General features: G+C 38.9%; 1 protein-coding gene across 11 annotated transcripts in view; it reads left to right on the plus strand.

The window, feature by feature from the left end:
- shank3b (SH3 and multiple ankyrin repeat domains 3b) overlaps window positions 1–25734 on the plus strand; it is a 32523-nt gene that overhangs the window by 3404 nt on the left and 3385 nt on the right. For 2 of the 11 annotated variants that reach the window (XM_060889091.1, XM_060889090.1), the window contains exons 2-22: window positions 5196–5467; window positions 7443–7646; window positions 7843–7914; window positions 9716–9824; window positions 10714–10865; window positions 12933–13100; window positions 13231–13347; window positions 14727–14804; window positions 14940–15006; window positions 17354–17612; window positions 18437–18600; window positions 19209–19322; window positions 20179–20254; window positions 20868–20950; window positions 21068–21192; window positions 21288–21423; window positions 21521–21601; window positions 22931–23067; window positions 23202–23304; window positions 23449–25330; window positions 25534–25563. In XM_060889091.1, coding sequence (XP_060745074.1) covers window positions 5267–5467; window positions 7443–7646; window positions 7843–7914; window positions 9716–9824; window positions 10714–10865; window positions 12933–13100; window positions 13231–13347; window positions 14727–14804; window positions 14940–15006; window positions 17354–17612; window positions 18437–18600; window positions 19209–19322; window positions 20179–20254; window positions 20868–20950; window positions 21068–21192; window positions 21288–21423; window positions 21521–21601; window positions 22931–23067; window positions 23202–23304; window positions 23449–25330; window positions 25534–25563 — 4358 coding nt within the window. In that variant the 5' untranslated portion in view covers window positions 5196–5266. Of the gene's footprint in view, window positions 1–1544; window positions 1802–4539; window positions 4675–5195; window positions 5468–7442; window positions 7647–7842; window positions 7915–9539; window positions 9622–9715; window positions 9825–10713; window positions 10866–12932; window positions 13101–13230; window positions 13348–14726; window positions 14805–14939; window positions 15007–17353; window positions 17613–18436; window positions 18601–19208; window positions 19323–20178; window positions 20255–20867; window positions 20951–21067; window positions 21193–21287; window positions 21424–21520; window positions 21602–22930; window positions 23068–23201; window positions 23305–23448; window positions 25344–25533; window positions 25584–25734 lie in introns of those variants that run through there. The other 9 variants (XM_060889092.1, XM_060889089.1, XM_060889093.1 and 6 more) reach the window with 9 other exon arrangements.

The raw sequence follows: 25734 nt of genomic DNA on the forward strand, positions 1-25734 counted from the left end.
GATCAGGGGTGTATGTGGGTGGGAGGCAGCCGCTTTTATTTCTGGCCTGCTTTCAGTGTGTGTGTGTGTGTGTGTGTTTGTGCTGTTGGAGGAAAAGGCTAAGCTATCAGTGGTGTACAGGCTTTCCTTCACTTCCTGACAAAACATCCCGAGGAGCCTTGGCTTGTTCCAGTCGGGAAGAGGCACAGGAAGTGAGGCTGAGATCACAGGAAGTGGCTTTGCATGGCTAGAAGGGCCGAGCTTAAAAGCAAGTTTCTAGATTAGACACTGCAGAGGTACGGGTTGAGGTCTGTCTTTTATGGGCGTTCAGGCCATGTTCCAATTAGCTGTGGCGTGTGTGCATGTGTCTGTACATGTGAGAGAGCATGTGTGAATGTGTGGGTGTGCGTTTGATGCTTTTGATGTATATGGGAAATGGAGGATTGCTGAGAAGTATATTCATCCCTTTAGCTCATCCACTCTAGAGCTGTCTCTCTATCTGTTTCTCAGTATATCCATCCTTTCATCCATTATTTCTGTTCCTCAATAGATTGGCAATATCACCGGGTATTGTTAGTTGTAGTGATTGTTGCAGCCAAAAATGCTTTATTTGAATTTGTGATGTACCTTATGGTGTGTTTGGTGCTTCATTTGTGGGAAAACCAGGTGAATTACTTTCTATGACATGTTCGATCCACATGAATTGCAGAGAGTTTGGCTTAATGCATGTTGTGATTATGTCTTGTGACACGTCTCGGCCCAAATCTACAGAAAATCTGCTGTAATTTTGAAAATTCACGTATTCACGTAGTATTATAGAGTTTGCTTGTTTTTCTGTTAATTTCTGCAATCACAAAAATGTAAAATCTCGAAGCGACTGGTTAATGAAAAACCATGAAGCTGTCTGTTTTGAAGACCATGACAGAAATCTGGCTTATACTGACACTGAAGACTCCAAAAAAAAGTTAAATAAACCGGTGCATATAGATAACATAACTGTATCGATACTGAAAAGTGCTTAAAAATGTTTATGTGGAGTTGTCCTTCTCTAAAAGATCCTGTTTAACTATGGACATGAAATTAGATTAGATAAGTTTAGATTTGATTCGATTCAAAGTATTAGATTAAACCTCTGATTTGCCTTGTAGTCAGAACTGCTGTAATAGCTAGACCATCTAACAGTCTAACCAGAGTATGTACACATATATACATCCCGTAAATCGCATTCATTCTTAGTTACGTCCTGTAGCTGGTAAGCAGCTAAGAAATCACTAGAGATCACTAATTTAGGATTTCAGTCATTTCTTTAAAGGTGCAATAGGTACTCAATATCCTTTAAAATGAATTCACCTTCACATTTTGTCATTTAGGATTTCAGTTGTAATTTTTTTTCTAAATGAATCAGAGTCCTAGTCATATTAAGATAAAAATAGATGAGATAATAGTAGACATTGGGTCTTAGTGGAAATATTAAGAACAACTCATTTTATTGGTCAAGATGTTTGAAAGTGCTTGCTGATTGGCTGAGATCCATAGCTCAGGGATCTGAACCCTTCCTGTTGGAGTTTCCTTTTTCCTACTTGCTTTCCTGCTCTCCAGCATTCAGCATTAGGGCTGGGCTTAATGTTTCCTGAAATCTCTGAACTCACAGCGACAACTAAGAATATTCTGCCCTGTCCCTTGTAAAACCTAGCTGGAATACTATTTAAAAGACACATATAAGGAGGGAAATTTTCACGCTGTAAAGATTCCAGGGAAATTGAGGTACCCTCAGGTTTTACACTGCCTACCTTGAACTTCAGATGGGAAATCCAGGCCAAAGGTGAATAATATTTTTTAAGTTATATATATATATATATATATATATATATATATATATATATATATATATATATATATATATATATATATATATATATCAGTATGTGAATATGTTTCATTTGGTTAGATTTATAATATATATTATTATATAATATCATTATTAGGTTGATGAAATATCGAGATACATTTTCACGTTTTTAAACCTTGAAACAATGTCTACTCAATTTTGCGATTGAATCTAAGTAATATAAGATCTAGAAACATTTTGCTCTAGATCTTCATTCAATTTGACAACTATCAGGAGACCAGAATTAAATTCTCAGTTACAAAAAGTCACTAAGCTTTGAAGCTCATTTTGCCCTCATAATGAAGCTCAATATTATAATTAATACTGCAACTGAATACAAGAAATATCTGGCTATTCTCTCTCTCTCTCACTCTCGCTCTCTCTCACTCTCGCTCGCTCTCTCTCTCTCTCTCTCTCTCTCTCAAATTTTCCCCCTTAGTATGAAATGAAAGGAAAGTTCGTATACTAACCTAGTTGTATAAGTATGTACACCCTTTACTAATAATTTATTGATGCACTATTTGATCGTATTCCACCTCTCAGTGTTTTAGTGTAAGAGTCTATGTCTTAACTTGACAATATTTCCTCACTCTTTCTTGCTAAAACATTATAGATCCATCAAAATGTAAGAGCAAGAGAAGCTTGCTTCAGGTCACTCCACAGCTTATTAGTTGGATTCATGTCTAGACTCTGGATTAGTCATTCACAAACATTGTTCTTCTTGTGATTAAGCTTTTCCTTTATTATTTTGGGTGTATGCTTTGGGTCATTATTGTGCTGAAAGGTGAAACATTTTATTTTAGCTACAGCTCACTAGCAGACACCCAAAGTTCTTGTATAAAAATTAACTGGTGTTTCTAACTATTCCTGATCCCCTCAATGTTCTGCCTCAGATCTGGCTGTATTAAAGCATGTTGCTACCAACACCATGCTTCTTTGTGGGCATGGTGTTCGTGCTTTCTTTTTTTTTGCGACAATCTAGTTTTTGTCTTTATAGATATCGAGAGACATCCTGTTCTTGGTGATGTCACTGTGGTTTGGTGATGATGGCCTATATAGTGTTTTTATTGTACATGTAATGTTTTGGAAATTTTTTTTATACCAATCTCCTGATCATAATCTTTCAACAAGTAAGATACAATGCATGCTTTGAAAGAAATGGTTTTGTGGACCATGGCTTTACTAGTCACATGAAACCAAGAAGATGTGAAGAAAACCTACAGAAACCTACAGCTGATCTTTATTTGAGTTTATTTGTGCTCTTTTGAACATGAGATTGAATGTGATTGGTTCGTTCTGAACACAGCCACATCCCCAGTTATAAAACGGTTTGCACACTTTTGCAACCAGGTTATTTTCTTTTTTTTATTTTAAAAATCCATTCATTTTATATACTGTAATTACCTGCACCCTGTCCAATTAGCCAATTGTGTAGCATTATAAAATATGCAGAAAATGGATATTTCAAGGAAAAACATCACCTTGTCTTTTTTCCCAAATTCATCTGTCCAGTTTCAGTGATCCTGTATCCACTGTAGCCTCATATTTCTGTTCTTTGCTTGTCCGAAGAGGAACCTGATGTGATTTACTGCAGTTGTAGCCCATCCACCTCCAGGTTCAGTGTGTTGTGCAATCTGGGATGCATTTCTGCTTGACATGGTTGTAAAGAGTAATTATTTGAATTACCGTAGCCATCCTGTCAGCCTCGCTATTTTGTTCTCAACTCTCTCATAAACAATGAGTTTCTGCCTGCACACATACTCACTACTGATTCTGTGTAATCTCTAGAGATTGTTAGCCATCCCATCAGGCATCATCAGCCCTGCTATTATCATAGTTTGACAGATGTTTGATGTGAGCATTAATTGAAGCTCGTGACTAGTTTCTGCATGATTGTATGCACTGTACTGCTGCCACATGATTGGCTGCTTAGATAACTGTACGAATGAGGGGGTGCAGGCGTTCCTATTAAAGTGGCCTGTAGTTTGCGTGAGTGTACTGTACTGTATATCCATGCAGCATCGTGTAAGTGTCTTAAACAGCCTACAATTTCTGTCTGTGTTAGTATATTGACACAAAAGCATATCTGCATGTTGCATGCTTTAGGTTTACAATTTTAAGTAAAAAAAAAAATGCTGTATTTTGTTAAAGAATGTGACATGAAGTAATAGAGCGCTTTTCAGCCAAGGCGTAGAGAAAAGCTGTTACTGGCCGATTTTCTTATTAAACTGTAAGACGATGTTTCTGAGAAAACTGATTCGATTTAAAATGCGAAGACTGGGTTGTCACACCAAATATTGATTTAATGCAGTTCTTTACTCTGCACACTGCTCTCTATAGTGATGTGTTGTTTTTTTTCTTCTTTTCAATCAGAGATTTTCCTTTCATTTCATTTCATTATTTTAAAAACGTCTTCACTTTACAGAAAAAGACCTTTGCAGAGAACAGAGGACTGTATAGAGGTGTACGCATAGACAGTATGAACGTTACACAGTGTATAGGGGTTCATATTTGAAGTATTTGCAAGCAGTCAGATGTATTTTATGGTGAAAGCAGTAATCAGTTATGAGAAACAGTTGTGATGATGGCTGTTTATGATTAATACCTCTTAATCTCTTGGCCTTTTGTTTTTTTTCCATCTCCTGTGTTCTCCCGTCGCTCTGTTATATAAGTGAGGGCTTCCGCTCTGCCTTCCAGGACAATAGCAAGGGACTTTCTTATACGCTGCCACTGGGTGTGTGATTGCACATGTGAGTGTGTGTGGGAGGTGGGAGACGTGCCTGCATGAGTTACTAGTGGCAGAACAGGTGTGTGTGTGTGTGTGTGTGTGTGTGTGTGGACAAATTGAAGTTTTGTGTGGATGTTAATGGCTTGAGTGGTACATGATGGAAGCGCTTGCCGCATGTAGTGTAGCGAAATGTAGTGTAGTGCGTTGTGTGCGTCCTCTTGAAAAAGGAAGTGGAGGTGCCGTAGCTCAGCAGAACAAGCAGAGTGCAGCGTTGCCATGGTGACATGTAATACAGGGTTCCCTGAAATTCCATTTTTTCCCCCAAATGGATCTGTTTCACAGTGTCCATGGCAACCACTCACAACCAGCAGGCCTTTTTTTATACCTGTCTCTCTCTCTCTCTCTCTCTCTCTCTCTCTCTCTCTCTCTTCCTCTCTCTCTCTCTGTTTCTCACTCTCTCCCCTTCACACAGACACACACACACACACATAGATTAAAATAATATGCTTACACCGTGAGCACATACTGCAGTGTAGAGACATGTCTTTAAGCTGATTATGAAACCGTGTGTGTGTGCGTGCATGTACGTTGTGTTGGTAGGGTTGTGAGGCCAGCGTATTGAGCAGCGCACACCCACCCACCCCCCACACCCTCACACACATTCCCAGAGCATGCCTATGAGTCCACCTGCCGACGGCAAACATGAGGCTCCCGACAGGCCGCGGCAACAGCACGCCCCTACCAACGGAAACCACGGTGATGACAGCATTCGTGGCTCTCCGGGGTCTATGGGTGGCTCCAACGATTCCATGGAAGATCTCCACGGAAACGCCGTCATTATCCGCATCGGAATCCCTGACCTTCAGCAAACAGTGAGTCTGTGCAGCGCTTCTTCTTCCTCTCTGGTCAAAGTTCTGAGAGATTAGGAGCTACAGTAGACGCGGCCTGTTTCTCTCTCTCATGCACACTTAAGCAACCTTTTCCAAAACTCCCTGTCATGTCCGTGTACTCATTATGCATGTCATTGCCTTTTTGTGCTTTTCAGGTCTCTTATTTGGATTACTCATGTCAGAAAATGAGGAATAATACATTGTTATAGGAAAAGATCCCATAATGAGTTACTGTTACAAGCCTAAAGTCCCAAAATGTTTTTTTCTCTTATATGTAAGGATGCGATTGCAAATGTTGACAAATTACACATTTTTTTAACATTTAAAGTTGCATTGTGGAAAGTCCATAAAACAAGTTAATTCCTATTATCAGTTATGTCATAGAAGCTTCACACAGTTTTTTTTCCTGTTGGATAAAAGACCAAAAATACAATTTCATCCATGTATTATCCACTAATACACATTCCTGTGTATTAGCTATTCTTATAGAAACTATAGCGTACTATAAACGTATTCAGAACCACTGTCAGGGCTGCTGGTGAAGAATAATAATAATGAACACCCTCAGATTGGCGATTCAACAGAGCTGTGGTGTGAAATTCAGGAAGAGGTCAACCACAATTCATGGTCGCACATCCTATCATTTTTACTTTACTACAGTCTCATACAGTCTCTCGCATTTGGAGAGAAAAAAAATCAGCTCCAAAAACAGCAGTTCTAAGACTATGATTTTGCTTTTATAAACCCTTTAATAAAAATGTAATAATAATAATAATAATAATAATAATAATAATAATAATAAACATTTAATAATAAATGTTGGGATGTGAATCTATCAATAAGACCCACTTGTGTAAAGTAAAAGCTGGTCTGTGGAAGAGGAAGAAATACTTTAGAGGCTAAGAGACTTTTGTGGGAGACAATGCTAAAAAGCGCTAGGTCGATGAAGCTGATCGGGATTTCGGAGGGATATTTTGAGAAATCAGTCTAATTAATGATGTACATACTAAATATGTACATACTAAAACCTTATTCCATTCAAGCACTTCAAACATGAGGAATCACTCAAAGCTCAAAGCTAGCCACAGATTACCTCAGGTGTGTTAGTGATGGATCATATTCATAACTTGCTAGCTACATTTTCTCAGGCTTTCAGTCCATCGTCAGTCACAAAATGAGCAGGAGAGTAATGATTAAACACAGAAATAGGAATAACAGAGAGCTGGAGTTAATACTGCAGTCATTTTGACCCAAAAACTGACCCTGTATGAATCATACGAACTATTATCTCAAAGAACACAGCAGTAATTCTTAGTATTGATGTTACTTTACCTTTTAAAGCTATCCCAACTTTCTCAGTGTACGGAGATATAAATAACTGCCATTTAGACTACAGAAAGAAACAGTGAGTTTGACCAAGTAAAAGGATTGTGTATTAACCAAGTAAAGGATTTTTAAAATATTTGCCTACTGTATTAACAGTAAAATGAACTAAATGAAGCTTTCGCTTTGTTTTACGATCATGTTTAGGTCTATTTTTGTTAGCTCTCTAACTACATAAAAAAATTATCCTAACCCAAATGCCTTAGAATGACATCTACTTCCTGTATATGAATATAATTAGTTTGGTTCATTAACAGAACTAATGAAATGTAATAAGTTTGGACAGATTTCTTGTTAAGATACATTTCTAAATCTGAATTATCCATCAAACACTGGCACACACGTTTTTGAATTCTTCTAAAGCATTTGTGTTTACAGCATTTGGCAGATGCCCTTATCTAGAATGTCTTACATTTATCTCATTTATACAGCTGAGCAATTGAAGACGGGCAGGGTTTAAACTCACAACCTTCCAAGCAGTAGTCTGACACCTTAAACACTGAGCTACCACTTCCCCTGTTTCCCACACTTCCTAGCATACATGTTTGTGTGTTTATGGTGTTTGTGTGTATAGAAGTGTCTGCGCTTGGACTTGGAGGCTCCGGTGTGGGTGTGTAAGCAGCGGGTTTTGGTTACTCTGACCCAGAGCCTGACAGACGTGCTGAACTATGGCCTCTACCTCCCGGCTTTCAACGGCCGAGCCGGCAAGTTCCTGGATGAAGAAAGACTGCTCAGGGAGTATCCTCTCCCTACTGTCACACCTGTACCTTACCTAGAGGTACACACACACTCTCTCTCTCTCTCTCTCTCTCTCTCACACACAAACACACACACACACACACACACACACACACACACACATTTGTTTTACTTTGACTTTAATGCTTTGAGGCTAGTATACACCTAATGCTAAATCTAATGCTGGAAATGAAGATAAAGTTAAAAACCTCTCTGTATGTGTATTGTGCACGCAGTTTCGCTACAAGAGACGTGTTTACACTCAGAGCCATGTGGATGACAAGCAACTAGCCAAACTTCACACTAAGGTAACACACTTGACAGATTTTGTACAGGGGCTAGAAGTCCAATGCTATAGTAATCTTTTTAATCTTTTTTTTGTTTGCTTATTAGAATTTTAATTGGAGATAAATACAAACACATTTAAATGTCTCATATAAATCTTAATATTTCTATAATAAACGTTTTGTACTATATTAATTATGTTCTGTAAAGCTGTTTGAGACTATGTTAAAAGCGCTATACAAAAAAAAATTGAATTGAAAATTGAATTTTATTTCTAAAAAAGACTTTCACTTTCATATGGACATGTTCGAAGACACACTTTTTCTTCTTAAGTCCTGAAAATTAGTTTCTAATAACTGAAAATATTCAGTTCAATTCAATTAAATTTTATTTGTATATATTATATTTAACCCTTCTGCAGACCTCGTCTGCATTCCTATGCAAATTAGGAGCGCAGAGTCAAGTTGACCTTGTCTGTTTTGACTGCTTATAAAAAATGAAGTATATATGATAGCCTTTATTTTCACCTTTTTAGTCTAACTTGTTTCCAACATATTAACATATATTTTGCAAATTCTTTTGCAATATTTGGCATAATAAACCTCATTAATTTGCAAAAATGCCTCATTTTCTAGTAAAAAAAAACAGAAATTGTGAATTATTTTCACTATAGAGGCACAAAAGTTGATGCACAATTACAGGCTGGTATATTTCAAAACCAGGGGATTGTTTTGAAACCATTTTGACCATTTTTAATGTCAGCAAATAATAAAACCTGTTTTTTCAAGGCCAAATTGACTTGAATGCTTATAAATCAAAATGCAATGCCCAATGCTTGTTTGTGTGTGTGTGTGTGTGCGTGTGTGTGTAGCTTCATTTTGGTAGATCATATTTTGCCCTCTGCTAGGCAAAGGCATATCAAAAATGTGAAATATTTACAAATATGTAGCTTTTTTTTCTTTCTTTTTTTTTTTTTGTGTGTGTGTGTGTGGTGTGTGAGTGTGTGTTTTGGGTGCGTGTGTTAGTGGACATTTTATGTGTGCATTTTTGTGTCTGTATGTATGTTCATTGCGCTGAAAAGGGCAAAAGTGTGACCTATTGCCTCATTAAATGTGGCCAGGTCAAGTTGGCCCTGGAGGACTTGAGGAGGAATGTATTGATTTTACGAACACATAGTTCAACAAAAATAGACAAAATTAATTTTACTAGCAAAGTTCATAATTTGGAACAATCCTGAAAAATTTCAGGCAAATATGTGGAAGGAAACCCAAGTTATGACACATTAAAATTTCCAGCCGGGTCAGATTGACTCGAGGTCTGCAGAAGGGTTAACAATGGACATTGTCTCAAAGCAGCTTTACAGGACATGATTTATATTAGACTTATATTTAAATGTGTTTATTATGTATGTAGAAAATATATAATAACTGTTTGGAAAGAAGAGGGATTCTGACAACAGATGTCTTGAAGAGACAAAACTATTAAAGTTTACTGTAGTTATACTACATTTAGTATATTTATTAAGTATATTTATTTTACTTTTATATCATTTGTAATTAAAGATCAAACACAACAGATGAATATTAATTTTAGTGCCACTAGTGTGACTAAAGATAGATTATGTACAATATAAACACAGCTTTCCTTCACAGATGCAGTACTTTATATTCACTTCCTTGTTCAAATATTCAACTTCAAAAACTTCCTGGAAATGATGGAAACATGCTAATGTAAAAGGCAAACATTGTTATTTTTTAAAAATACAGTATAATTCAGTTTTGTTATGGTCATTGTGCTAATTATCATATTGTGTTTCCCTTTTAGGCCAATCTGAAGAAGTTTATGGAGTATGTTCAACAGAGGGGTGTGGAGAAAGTCTGTAGGTTCCTGGAGAAAGGGCTAGATCCCAACTTCCATGATGTAGACACTGGAGGTGAGGAGGACATTTTTGTTATGTTTAGCCATATGGAAATAGTTATAATGGAATTTGTATTTCATAAGTATTTCTGTTTTTTTCTTTAAGCTCTCTAGGGGCAATATATTCATAGAAATCTGAAAATCTGAAATTTGATTTTGATCAAATCACTAAATCACTAAATCACTAAATCAATCAATAAAAACTTGTGTAAGGTTATCAACAGATGGAAAAACACACGTCTTACACTGAAAGCCAACAGAGCCCTGATTCATTGTAGATCAGACTTGTGAAATCATTCAGTTGTTTATACTGACTATAAAATGTCCAATAAGTCGATTTCCATTCTGGCGGCAGGATGAAACACTATTGTACTGGTAAAAAGGGTTTAAAACTATAAAAAAGTTTTATGTAGAGACCAACAGTAGGCATTTCATTTTTAATAATTATCTTTTTTAATCTAGAACTGGGAAGCATATAAAAACATTTCTATTCTATTTAAGCTAATAAAGATGGTTCTTTGGCTGTCACTGAGAGCTCTATGTAGAATCCAACTGCAACAGCAACATATATATATATATATATATATATATACTGTATATATACACACACACACTAACCACCCAAAAACCCTGTTCAAATCTTTGCAAATCCAAAGCTGTTTCTCAAATTGAGTGCTTAAAAGGATCTGAGTAGACCTAGACAACAACAAACAAGATTTCTTTTTAATTAAAACAAAAACTGTGAATCATTTTTATATTAGAACCCAAGATTTTTTTTTGCCTATGTAAGAATTCTTAAGAGAAAGAAGAACCCTTGAGACAATTTGCAAACATTTCTAAGATCAACAAAATGGTTGTAACCATTTGTTTGTGTGTGTGTGTGTGTGTGTGCGTGTGTGTTGCAGAGTCGCCCCTTACCCTGGCAGCACAGTTGGAATCGAGCGCTGAGCTGATTAAAGTTCTGAGGAGTGGAGGAGCTCACCTAGACTTCAGAACCAGAGACGGCATCACCGCACTTCACAAGGCCGTGCAGACGCACAACCACATAGCTCTAACTGTGAGTCTCATACACACGCTACACACACTACACACAGTCCAAACCCATCCTCAGCAAGCACCATCTGTGGGGATATACTGTTATCTTTCTACTGTGTTTTACAGAAATCTTTCAAGCCAGATGTCTTATAAACATGAGGAATAGAACCATGTGGAGTAGAATTTTACTGGGAATATTTCCACAAAAGATGGGTTTATTCGATCGCTAAAAGAGCTTAAAGATTTGAGTCTGCAGAGATTTGGTGAATTCGTGTGAGAGTAACAAAGTGGCATTTAGCTACATGTAGCTGAAGTAAAACCCCCGTAATCGTCGTTGTTATAATGGCAACGAAATACAGGGCAGAAAACTGCTACAATATACGTTTTTTGGTGAGCTTCAGAGCCTGGGGTGGAAAATACTGGAGAAAATGTACTTCATTACTTTATTTAAGTATTATTTTGGTGTAATTAGATATTTGTATATTTATCTTTTCATTTAAAAATTATAGATTTTTTGTCGCTACACTTACAAAGTACCTGCTACAAATCTCTTCTTTTCTCATGCAACCTACACAGCTAGTTTAAATGATCTCATCAGTTAGAATCCTGCCAATTTAGTACGCTACACAATGGAACTAGCTCTATCACTATCTGTGTGTGTGTGTGTGTGTGTGTGTGTGTGTGTGTGTGTAGCAGCCACCAGACTGCAGTTTGAATTTGAGGAGAAATGCTCCTGGCTCTACCTCAATAAAATATTTCAGTATGATGAAATATGCAAAGTCTCATATAAAATGATTTGTTTCCTTTTGCTTCCAAAAAGAAAAAAAAAAAAATTCAAACCTTCTGGGTAATTTTATCTAACTTGCTAACATTAACTGGCTGTATTTAACTTTCTTTGCTAATACCTTTTTTAGACTAGCACTGATTCCAGTAGCTAGCATAAGTTGTCTTAAAAACAAATCAAATTTAAGCAAACTATATAAGGTTAGTGTTGCATATGACCAGCAAATATAAGTTATAGATATGTAATAACAGTTAGGATTCACATAAAACATGACTAACTTCATTTCCATTAAAAATAGTTCTTTTTCTATTTATATTTACGGCATTTGGCAGACATGGTTATCCAGAATTACATATTTATCTTTATACAGCTGAGAAATTGGAGGTTGGAGGCCTTTCTCAGGGGCCCAGTGGTGGCAACATGGTGGACCTGGGGCTCAAGCTCACAACCTTCCTATTGGTAGTCCAACACCTTAACCACTAAGCTCCCACATCCCCCAGTTAATAACAAGCAAATTAGCAATTTTTAAAAAAACTTTATTGTACATTGCTGGATGAATCCTTCCAGTTTTAACTTTATTTAAATGTGTATAGTTCGATATATGCTAAGTGGTTAGCATGTGTGTCCTGCACCACCAGGGTTTGGGGCTTGATTTCTTGTTTCTACCCTGTGTGAGCAGGTTTCCTCTGGGTTCTCTGGTTTCCTCCCTCAGTCCAAAGACATGTGTGTTGTGTGAGTGTGGTTGTGATAGTGCCCTGTGATGGATTGGCATCCTGTACATGGTGTCCTCCACATTGTGCCCTGAGTCCCCTGGGATAGACTCCAGGCTCGCTGTGACAATGTGTAGGATAAACAGTATAGACACTGTATAATGTCTAAGTACTTCTTCCACATTGAAGTGTCTTTATATTAGTAACAATATACTAGTAATAGGCTTGGTGGTGTGAGATCTAATCAGATCAACTCCTCTCTTTCTGTTTAAGAACTGAGCGTAGATTCATAATGACATATGTAAAGATTTCATGTCAATATTTTAGCGGTAGTAATATCCATCTGGTGGCTGATAGAGCAACAAAAGACTTTTTTGTGCTTTTGTGTGTTTATTCATCTCCTGTTGTGTTTCTCCACCCACATCAGTACAGACTCATTCATCGGCAGGAAAATTGGGTAAAAAAAATTACGCCCAACCAAAATTACCCCATACACAGGTGTTATAGCGCTAATCTACACTTGTGTCTCAATGAAAACAGAGCTCTTTGTTTTCCTTTTTAAAAAAAAAATCTTTTTCTTTCTCATACTATGTAGACGCTGTTGGATCTAGGAGCCTCTCCGGACTATAAAGACAGCCGTGGGCTCACTCCTCTGTACCACAGTGCTATGGTGGGGGGTGACCCATACTGCTGTGAACTGCTGCTGTATGATCACGCTCAGCTCGGCTACAGTGACGAGAATGGCTGGCAGGAGATCCACCAGGTAACACATACACACACACACACACACACACACACACACACACATATATATATATACACACATCTATATGTTCGACACTATATCTGAAGCACTTGGGGGACTAAAGTACGGGGGTGGTGTTAATCCACAGGCTTGTCGACATGGAAATGTGCAGCACCTCGAGCACCTGTTGTTCTATGGAGCTGAGATGAGTGCACAGAATGCCTCAGGAAACACAGCACTGCACCTGTGTGCTCTCTACAACCAGGTACATACTCACTCATTCACTCTCACTCACTCACTTACAGTCTCACACTCTCTCATTCACTGACACACTCTCATTCACTCTTACTGTCTCACTCACTCACTCACTCACTCACTCACTCACTCACATTCTCTTATTCACTCACTCACTCACATTCTCTTATTCACTCACTCACTCACATTCTCTTATTCACTCACTCACTCACATTCTCTTATTCACTCACTCACTCACATTCTCTTATTCACTCACTCACTCACTCACTCACATTCTCTTATTCACTCACTCACTCACTCACTCACTCACATTCTCTTACTCACTCACTCACTCACTCACTCACTCACATTCTCTTATTCACTCACTCACTCACCCACTCACTCACATTCTCTTATTCACTCACTCACTCACTCACATTCTCTTATTCACTCACTCACTTACTCATGCTCTCTCACTCTCTCACATTCACTCACTCACTCACATTCTCTTATTCACTCACTCACTCACTCACTCACTCTCTTACACTCTCACTCACTTACTCACTCACTCATGTACTCTCACTCACTCCCTCACTCACTTACTCACTCACTCAATTCTCTCTCACTCTGTCACATTCACTCACTCACTCTCTCACATTCACTCACTCACTCACTCACTCACTCACTTACTCAGGACCACCATCTTTGCAGATAAGATTACACACCGCCTCTTTAATGCTAAGTTCTCAAAGTGGGCTGCAGGGATTTTGGAAAATTAACAACGATAGTGTCAATGTGGCCTGGTGGTCATTTGAAACATTTGATTATTTCCCATTAACAGCACTTTAATTATTCCTTTTAATTTTATTTGTTTGCTAATTCTAACATCTTTCATTATTTATTAAAGGGTGAAATTTAGTGAAAAGTATAAAACCCAGCCTGACATTCATATATTTTATTTATACATCCTTGTGTTAGTTGTTACTACAGAAACAATAGCATATTAGAACATTATAGCAAATGAGTCAACATCTTCTGGCTAATTAGACTGAAAAATTCAACAGCGGTATAATTATTACAACCTTGATTAATTACATAGTCATGTAGATTTAAGGAATTTAATGTAAAGCTCAATCACTTATAACCAAATAAATCAATAAATGATGTCAGCTTGTGTCTCATGCTGTTGTATGTAAAAACTGTTTAACACAACTCGTCTGGGATTTAATATAAAAGAATTATAAAAAGAATAATTTTGCTCAATCAATCCAAGTTAAAGACCCCTGCTTTAAAGCTGTGTATATGCCTTTATCCTCTGATCCTACACCAGTCTACCCTCTCCTTTCTCCCTTCTCTCCACACTGCCATCCTTCACCTCTATCCTGTCCCACACATTTCCCGTCTGTACAGGACGGATGTGCCCGAGTGTTGCTATTTCGCGGAGCAAATAAAGACATCAAGAACTACAACAACCAGACAGCATTCCAGGTAGTCGGCCTCGAATTTGCAATTTAGACTTTTGGTCCTTATGTTTTTGCTTGAATCACAAAATAAGTTCAGACAATTTCATGATGCTTTATGATTACAATAATAAAAAGGTTTAAATCTTGAACACACCTGTAGGTGGCCATCATCGCAGGGAACTTTGACCTGGCTGAGATCATTAAGATCCATAAAACCTCAGACGTAGGTAAGACATACTTTGACCCTCTTGACCTCACTATGAGCTCTTGTAGCATGATGTGTAAAATCTGGTTCCTATTCTTGTTGGCTTGACTGCACAGATATAAAAAATAAAAGGCAATCAAAACCTTTTATTTCAGTAATGCAGTTTGTTAATGCAAGATCACTGTTTCATACATGTGATCAGATCGCTGTTTGAGCCCCTGTGTGGTATTTACTATCTTACCCAGTACCCAGTATCTTACTTTCTCCTTCTTCCAGTTTCCACAACTATTCATGTGCTGTATTTATAATAAGAAGGTGCCACTTTAGCCACTGGATTGGTTCCATTCTAAAATTGACAGTATTTCATTTTTTTCGCTTTTCATCCAGCACAAATTTCCAGCTAAAACATTTTCCTGTAATTAAGTTGCTCCATTTAAAGAATAAAAGATAGTATTTAATTTGCTTATAGTAAGTACAGTATTAGATGCCTGTGGTCCAGCTCTCAATGCAACTCCAGGGTCCCTGTTTTCACTCGTTTACTGTTTGGTTCCTTTGAGCTCTTTGGTTCCTTCTCACCACCAAAAAACTTACTAGAAGCAAAATGGTGTCTAATATGCTCCTAGGTGTGTGTGTGTGTGTGTGTGTGTGTGTGTGTGTGTGTGAGAAGAGTGTCTCAGTGATCTATGGACAGACGGACCCCCTATGGTGATCCCTGACCAGAATATAATGATCACTGAAGATGAATGATTAACATTTTGGGTTTAATCTTTAGGTGTAATCTGTGTGGTGCAAAAGCATTTTTACACACTTTACTGTTTTTAAGGTGGTTTTCACACCAGACACTTGTTGCTTTGGTCCAAATCCATTGCGTGTTTCCCTGCAGCTTTTCGCTTAAAGTCAAAATACGCACGCAGGTTACTTTACCTCTTGAATAGTGCAGACCAGAGTACAAGTTTCGCTCACATTCACATTCACATTTCCAGTGCAAATGAACTCTCACCACCTCCTACAGGTCTCAGGGTCAGGTTCAGGTTCAGTACCTTGTTCTGCTTCCCAGATCACATGACAGCTTTCACATTATTTCCAACAACAGCATGTCCTGAAACATTTTATTTTTATTTTATACCAGAGCAATTTGCCAAAAATTACAACGTTGTTCAGTTATTAAACAATGACACATTATACTTTTTATCCGTTTATAGTTACATATAAATTAATGATTCAATTCATTTAAAATGTATTGTATAGGGCTTTTAAAAATGGACATTGTCTTAAAGCAGCTTTACAGAAGATAAGAAATTTAGAAACATAATACAAGAAATTTTATATTATACAAAGATTAATATAATGCAAAAATACCTTTTATTTCCTGTTATCTTATTGATGATAGCAGTTGTAAACAGTCTGTAAACAGTTTCCTCACCAGCCACATTGTCTCTCTCTTAAAGTAAATAAGACAAAAAAAGCCCATTAATGTAGATCTGTGATTTGCATTACAGCTGGCACTACACAGAGCTGGTGTTATATAAAACGAGTCAGCGTCTTCTGTTCGATCCGATTTGAGAGTTAAACATGAACGAAAACTCTGCGTTTCAGTTGTTGAGTCTCTGTTGTTGACGGGCTGCATTTTGAAAGTCGCTGATTTGTTGACTCTTAATAATTTAGCCTTGAATGTAGTTTATCCATAGAAAATTGAACAGAATAGTCGAATGTGTGTTTAATCTCTGCTTCACCGATGTATCAGACATTATACCATCATTACACGGCGTCTTAAGATCTGTGCTTGCTCTCATCGTAACTCTCACTGCTCCTCCATGTGACCTTAATGTAACCTGTGAGTCATCTGTTTGTAATTTCTATATGGTCTGTGTGTTTGTTTGTGTGTGTTTGTGTGTATGTATTATATGTGTTTTCTGTGTATTCTCTGTATGCTGAAGATTCCTCTGCTCAATCTCTGGGTTGTCCATGACTCTTTTCTGTAACACCTGTTCAATCCCTTTGCATAAATTTTGTGATTCTTTTGTAGAATCTCTCAACTACTTATAAAAAAAAGGCATCATTCTTAAAGTTTTCAGATGTTTTTATATTCAAATAAATAGAATATACTTCCAGTGACTGAAGGGTGGCCTTGTGGACCAGTCAAGGCATGTTGAATAATGCCCAGATATGTCATACTTTGTTCATAGTTGTTGTGCGTGTGTGAATGTTTGTAAGTGTGTGTATGTGAGAGCGTGTTGTAAATGCGTGTTACCTGCATGTTTTCCATCTCCGCTAGCTAAATGTCTGCCGGAAACCGACAGAGAATACACAGACACTCGACTCTGTGTATGCGTACGTGACCGTGAGTCGATGGTGTGTATGTGTGTGAGACTGTCTCTCTGTTGCAGTGCCTTTCAGGGAGAGCCCTTCATACTCGTCTCGGCGCCGTGGGGTGTGTGTGTCACCGCGCCGCTCCCTGATGCGTTCGGCCAGCGATAACGCACTGGATGAGAGTCTGCCCGCACCCTCGCCAGCCCCTTCACTGCACAGCCTGCCCCCTCTGGAGCCTGATAACACCATACCGAGCCCACACAGCCCACAGGGGGGACACACACGCAGCCTCAGGAGACACACCCGTGGCCATCTCAGGTACTCTTCCTCAGGGGTTTTTAAATGTTTGGCCCCTTTATCTGGAAATAAAATCCCCACTTCAGTACAGATTACACAACTGTTCAAATATTAGGCTCAATATTTAAATGTATTAAATAATTTATAATAATACAGTATTTTGTATTATTATTATTATTGAAAGCCTAGATATTCTTATAGAAAGCCTTTTTATTCGAGAACTTTCCACCAACAGACAGTTAGAATTATTCCAAAACTTTCGGCCAACAGAAATTTTATAATTATTTAATAACTTTCCACCACAGACAGTAAGAAATTAGATTTAAATGGACATGATTTTTTTTTAAAAGGCCACTTTTTTTTTTTTTTTTTTTGAGTTACTGAGGTTTGAATTAAACCCTTTTCCTGCCTGATGATGGCGCTGCTGCTGCAGCGTTCCTTGGTTCGATCCTGAGCTCAGGATACCAGCCATGTTCGCATGTTCAATTCGTTTCTCTGTGTAGCAGAAAAGAGCGTCGAATCAAAGCATTCAGACGTTTTATTGTTCTAATTTCAGCTGCATTTCACTGCACAGGCAACAAATTTAACAACCCAGTCAAACAGGTGCAAACAACACCAGCATGAAAAAAACTCTGCTGTGATTGTTGAAATGTTAATGAATTTGTGCCAGATTTCATCACATCACATCATTTCCTTGGTTCTTTCAAGGATGTTCGTCGTTAAAGTTGTTTTAAAATCTGCCGCATGAACGTCATTCATGATTTCAGTCAATCGACAAAGCTACAGTTCTGACACGACATGTGTGTGTATTTGTGTGTGTCTCTGTGTGTGTGTTTATGTTGCAGCCCTGGCAGTCCTGTGCAAAGGGATCCCAGCCCCCCTGCTGTATCACGAGGGCCGAAGCGGCGTCTCTACAGCGCGGTGCCTGGCCGTACCTTCATCGCTGTCAGCTCACACACTCCCCAGGGTGAGGGTGAGATCACACTCAACCGCGGGGAAAGGGTCAAAGGTCAGTCTGTCTTACAATATGTTAGCGGCATCTGTACCTGTATACTGTACAGTGTTCCAAAGCAGGTTGCCACTGTTATGATAAAATATACTGCATTTAAATCCCAAACCAGCTGAAACAAGATTAGAATTATTCTGTGATTTGATATATTGAAAGCATAATGAAAGTGCAGAATGTTATTTAGTAGTGTAGCAACACCTTTATATAAGCATGGCACTCACAGAGCGGCTCAATAGTTACGGCTGGGTTTTTCAAATGAACCTTTTCTGCTGCGGAGACACAGAAACATGGCTACGCTCTGATCCTAACTTCATTCTAAGCTGGTATATGTAAAGAAATGATTTAAAGATATATATGACATATGAAAATGATTATAAAGGCTGTTTACTTTAACTGTTTAACCCCTTAAACTTTCAGCACCCAGACTCGCATTGCTCAACTTTTGCCCTTTGTAATATCATTAATTCATAGACTTTTTTTTTTTTTTTGTATTTAATTCGTAGACTTTTAAGGGGTTTAATAGGACACAAGACTTTTTTCTCTGAAATCTAAGTGCTGTCTTAATAAATCTGGTAGCACCATATTTGATGAACCAATTTCTTTCCTAGTGCTGAGTATAGGAGAAGGAGGATTCTGGGAAGGCTCAGTTAAAGGACGAACCGGTTGGTTTCCTGCACACTGTGTAGAGGAGGTTCAGCTCAGACAGTATGACCCACGATTAGGTTAGAACTTACATACATACATACATGCATACATACATACATACATACATACATACATACATACATACATATATACATACATATATACATACATACATACATACATACATACATACATACATACATACATACATACATACATTTATACATACATCTATGATGTTTGTCCATTTTGGATTCTAAAGCTTGGAAAATTGGCCAAATTTTAATTAAGATAATTTTTTTTTTACTTAATTTACTTGAGAAACTGGCTAAATGTTTAGATATTATTAAGATATGGGTTTCATTCTTGATGTCATTGGTAATTCCCTCTGGTTTTAAGCATGTACATGAAGAAATATAAAAAAAAAAAAATAAAAAAAAAATCTGTGTGGAAAAGCCCTTCATATGGTGATGTTTTGTATGTTTCTCAACCAGATATTCTAGCAGATATTTTGAAATCTGGTTACTTCCAAAAGTGAAAAAAGGTTTAATCGCAATTCTTCTGAAAGACACCAATACACTAGTGATCTAAAAGCAGCTACTATAAAGTGAGTGAAAAATAATAAATATGATCATAAATACAAGATCTGTCTTACCATATGTATGTTAGATTGGCTCCTAACATGATGTTGTGATGTAAAAGTGTGAAATTATGTTAGAAACAGAAAAAAAACGACTTTGGTCTAAATCAAAATGACTTTTCATCATATTTGGCTGTTTGCCAGAATTTTGCCACAGCGACATCCTTTGAATTTTCCCAGACCACCATATTCAGTACTCATGGTTGAATTCATGCACTAATTATTGAACATATTCACATATCATGATTTAGTATTCGGTATGTTGCCACATGTGAAATGGATGTGTTTTGCAGAAACAAGAGAAGATCGCACCAAGAGGCTTTTCAGGCATTACACCGTTGGATCCTATGATAATTATACCTCCTACAGGTACACAATCTCTCGTTCCGCTTCTTTCTCCTCAGGTTTTCAGGTTGGAACAAGTAGTATAGTGCAAATTGCAAACAGTTATATCATAGTATATATCATGTAAAAAACCTAAACATATATATATGTATTGTATACATGCTTAATACTGTGCTTTTTAAATGTGAGAATTATGTTGTATAGAAATATAAAAATCAGTGCAATCACAATACACAAAAAAACACAAGCACAGTTTTTCCATGAAAAATATCAGAATCTTAGATTTGTAATTGATTTCATGGATCTTGTACCCTTATAAATCATGAGGTTAAGGCTCTTGTTGTTGGTCGGAAGATCAGGGTTCAAGCCCCATGGTTCCACTGTTGGGCCCTTGAGCAAGGCCCTTAACCCTCTGTGCTCCAGGGGTGCTGTATTATGATTGACCCTGTGATCTGACTCTAACCTCCAAAGTTGCGATATGTGAAGAAAGAATTTCACTGTGCTGAAATGTAAATGTGACAAGTATCTAACAAGATCTTATGATAAATTGAGAATGCGAGTTGTGCTTGATTTATGTTTTCACATTAAATGTAAGAAGGTGTAAAAATGATGTCTTACCACTGACCTGCGTCCTCAGTGATTACGTAATTGAAGAGAAAACTGCCACGCTGCAGAAGAGAGACAGTGAGGGATTTGGCTTTGTTCTTCGAGGGGCTAAAGGTAATGTGAATATACAGTAAATGAATTCTACTGTACTCTCACAGCACACACACTTTAATATACACAAATGCCTATTATATGTCAATTGTTTCTTGTGTGTGTGTTCTCTACTGCCAGCTGAAACTCCAATTGAAGAATTCACTCCGACTCCTGCGTTTCCTGCGCTGCAATATCTGGAGTCAGTGGATCTGGATGGTGTGGCATGGAGAGCAGGACTACGAACTGGGGACTTCCTAATCGAGGTGACACGCTGTGCGATATAAAATTGTATACTGACCCTGAGAAAATAGGTTTGTAAGCAATATTAGAATTAAACCCACACTTCTTTGTGACTCAGGTGAACGGTGTTAGCGTGGTAAAAGTGGGCCATCGGCAAGTGGTCTCTCTGATACGGCAAGGTGGGAGTCGTCTTCTTATGAAAGTGGTGTCAGTAACACGGAAACCTGACACAGGAGATGTTGTTCGTAAAAAGGGTGTGTATCCAAATCCCACATAACACCATACATGCTGCAATAAGACTATAAGAATCCCACTGCTGTGTGTTACACTGTGTCTCTTCATGACCTTCAGCTCCTCCACCACCCAAGAGAGACCCAAGCACGAGTCTAACCCTGCGCTCCAAAAGCATGACCGCCGAGCTGGAAGAGATGGGTAAAACACAAACACATTCATACACAGGCCTGTGGAATAAGCCTAAAACCTTTTATCATTACCAATAGCGTCATTAGTAAAACTCCAAGCACTTGAAAGAGCCAATTTGAAGTAATTCGTCTACATACAGAACATACAAGCTCGGTATAATGACGGATTCTATATGGGAGGCATGTGATGTCTGCTTTAGGGAAAACTCTGCACATATTTCCGTAATTATGTCCTGGGATTTTAATAGTATATAGTATATAGATAGAGCTTATAGCACATTATTGTTTTCTCTCATTTTAATTTCATCTTTATTTGTTTCCCATTGAAATATTAGAATTTAATAGGATTCCTATTAGGTCTTGTGGGTTAATCGTTAATTCATAATAGGCATTACATTGTCCTACCTTACGCAGAGCTTCATCCATATAATCTCTCCATAACATGCATTGTGGTTTATGTGATTTTCATGTAAATTTCACAGATATTATGGTCTTTAGGTCTTCTATTCCAATTATAGCTACTACTTCTACTAGTACTATTATTATTATTATTATTATTATTATTATTATTATTATTATGCAAATGAAAATGATATCTGCAGCTGATGAGTTGAATCAGGTTTGATAATCATAGTAAACTCTGCTGTACTGTAGCCCTGTAACCCTGTAGGCTCAAACCTTTGCATATCAGTGAGGAAACAGTAACTTCTCAGAAGCTCTGCTTTCTGTCTGCATACAGTGTCTTGCATAAATATTCACTACCTTTGAACATCTGCACATTTATTGTGTTGTAACCTGTGAATGAAAGGAAAAGTCAAGATGAAGACCAAAAACCATACAATTTAATTAGTTTATTATGTTTTTTTCGTAGAAGGAATTACTTAAAACTCGCAAACTAGCACTTTGACAAGAGTGTAATATATGACAATGCAGAATAATGTAAGCATCAGATGTTAGTCTCAATGTTCAGTCAATTGGTTTCAATTGATTGATGTTGATTCATCCCTACTTCTTACCTACAAGCATCAAGGAGAAGAAGGGGAGGTAAGAAACAAATTACTGTATGAGACTGATTCTGTGTGCTGGGGGTATTTAGTTTGATGGGGGTTTTTACTGGGTGTACTATGTTGTGTTATGTTGTATGTGTACAGTATACAATGTTTAATTTCATACATTTGTATGGCCTTGTTTTCCTTATTTTGTATTGCATATATGGGTTGCAACAGTAACATAACGTTCGTGTGTAAATGTGTGTTTTGTGAATAAAGCTTTGTGAAGTGTTTGTTGTAAAAAGGGTGTCTTGAATTTTTTTGAGTGTGTGTTTGTGTGTTCCTCACAGAGAAGTTGGATGAGATGCTGAGTTCACCTAAAGAGCCTGTTGTGGTGATGAGGCAACGGCCTCCAGAAGTAGACTCCAGAGCAGCCACTGTGAAACAGAGACCCACCAGTCGACGCATAACACAGGCTGAGATTAGTGTAAAATACAAACACATATTCATATCACATTGTTCATTTGTATTTCAAATGATCAAATAAACATATGTGATAAACTATTTTACTTAAGCAGTTTAAGTAAGTGTGTGTGTGTGTGTGTGTGTATGTGTTTGTAGTCTCTGTTGGAGAGGCAAGGGATGCAGATATCTCCTGGTGTATCTCTTGGTCTGGATAAAAGTCACATGCATCTGCAAGGGATGACCAGAACAAAATCATTTGGTAAAACTATGAATGTGGGCGCTCATGCTCACATATCCAACCTTCTTGCAAGCATCTTATAGTCATAAAAATTTTACCTGTCTAACACATGAAATGTATTCATGCTTCATAAACATTATTGTGATAAACATTATTTTTAATTAGGTGCACCGGAAGATGAAAGAATATCTGCTTTAATTGGAGAGCACCACTTTCCAAGAAGCTCCTCAATGACTGACAGCTTCCGACAAGACAGTATCCCACCCCCACCACAAACTGCACCTCCACCTCCTCCAACACCATACTTCATGGAATCAGGTCCTCCTCCGTCTTTCTTGCCTCCTCCACCCCCAACGCGTGCAGCCAATCAGACCCGTTCAAGCTTCCGACCAGGTGCAGAACCCAAGCTCCATGGTCCTGTAACAACTGACCGCCAGAGGAAGGCTCGTTCTATGATCATCCTTCAGGACACCACCCACCTTCCAGTAGAGCCCGCCCCCATTACCAGGCCAGCAACACCTACCTCTGGGGCAGCTCCTCCTGAGCGTGGTCGTAGGCGTGGCCAGCCTGTAGAGAATCCATATGCCAACGTGGGCCGTTTGAGTGCAGTCTATACTCCAGCCAAGCCCCAGCGCAGGAAGAGTCCACTGGTCAAACAAGGTCAGGTTGAGGAGGGCACAGCTGCCCAGGCTGGTACTGGTAGGGATCCCTCTCCCCTAGGAGGTACTCGAATCCCTCACAGCAGCCGAGCAGAGCAGTTCCAGCAGCAGGTGCTCTCTGAGAGGGCTAGAATTACACCCCCAGGAGCTCGTCGCAGGACCAGCGTGTTCCTTTCTGTTGAGGGAAGCACCAGTGAGCCTCAAACCACCCCCTTACTATCCCAGTCACACTCAGTGGATGAGCTGGCTGAGTTGCCACCTCCAGCTCCCATGCTTTCTCCCTGTCTGCCACCAGGAGGTTCTACATTTATACATCCTCTCACTGGGCGTCCTTTGGACCCCTCCTCTCCATTAGCACTTGCTTTAGCTGCAAGAGAGCGTGCACTCAGTGGCCGTACTACACCCACTCCCACACCCACTCCCTCACCATCACCCACTCAGGGCAGAGCAGTGGAGAGACCAGAGACAGAAGGAGGAGTCACACCACCTGCGGCTCTTGAGGCTTCACCTTCTGATTCTTGGAGGGAAGAGCCTGTCAGCATCACAACAGAAACTGCAAGTCAGGTGACTAATGGAAGCCCTATATCTGGGAGAAGTTTGGAGGAGTCCATAGTGCCACCATCCGTACAGATTGTCCAACCATCATTGATGGACACAGAGCACAGTCAACCAGTAGTTCCACCTTCCATGCCTTCACCTGCCCCAACTCTCTCAAACCTGGCAGGGCGGAGCATGACCATGAGCTCAGAGGAGGAAGCAGAGCCCTACACAGTCACCTTGCCCCCTGCACTTCTCTCATCTAGTGATGAAGAAACCAGGGAGGAGCTTCGCAAAATTGGCATAGTCCCACCCCCTCAACCCTTTGCCAATGGCCTTCTAATAAAGGAAACGCCCAAAGTTACCATCAGCATTTCTCCAGGGGCATCTCCAAGGCCTTCTATAGCAAAGATCTCTGGCAAAGCAAGCGACTCCACGGCAGACTCCGGCGTTGAGGACCCCCACATGGAGACCACTAGTACTGTTTCCACAGTCTCCAGCATGTCCACTTTGTCATCAGAGAGCACAGACTCTGCCCACGCCAGCAAGCCACGTTGTGGGGTGGGCCGCGGCCGCCCCGTGCATCTCAGGGACCCACTGCTTAAACAGTCATCAGACAGTGAGCTGCTTCCACACCCACCCAGCACAGGCCCAGTTCGCCCACGCTACTTGTTCCAAAGACGCTCTAAACTCTGGGGGGAGGAGCCCAGGGCTCAAGTGGGCATAGCTGATGATAGTAGGCCTGCTGCAATGGGTGCAGAGTTACTAAGTAAAGATACTCACTCTTTAGGGGAGGAACCACCAATGGGAGTACTTGACCCTGGCAGAAGGTCACCAGTGGGTGGCGCCAGGTAAGAAGCTACTGTGAGTCTAACTAAATACAGACACTTGGCTTAAATGTTTCACACACCTGCATGTACCACAGCAAAGTCTTCTCGACTTTTGAGCAACACACACCACCACTGAACACAGCTGTTAGCGCTATACAGGTTTCATTTACACACCTCACTTAAGCACATAACACACCCTTATGTGTCTCTATATGTCCTTACAGATGTGAGGAGAATGGAGAAGAGAGTAAATCGTAGGTTTTTAGCTCTGAGGGTAAAATACACCTCTTCGTCCCACTAACTTTCACTAAAATTCCTTACTGCATCATTGTTTATAACTGCAATTATCATGCATGGCTTTTATTAAATTATTTTATAAGCCATAATTTGACTAATTCTACTCGTTGTAAGATTAAAACATAATG

This window comes from Tachysurus vachellii, chromosome 16 (assembly GCF_030014155.1).
Source record: "Tachysurus vachellii isolate PV-2020 chromosome 16, HZAU_Pvac_v1, whole genome shotgun sequence".
Lineage (NCBI taxonomy): Eukaryota > Metazoa > Chordata > Actinopteri > Siluriformes > Bagridae > Tachysurus > Tachysurus vachellii.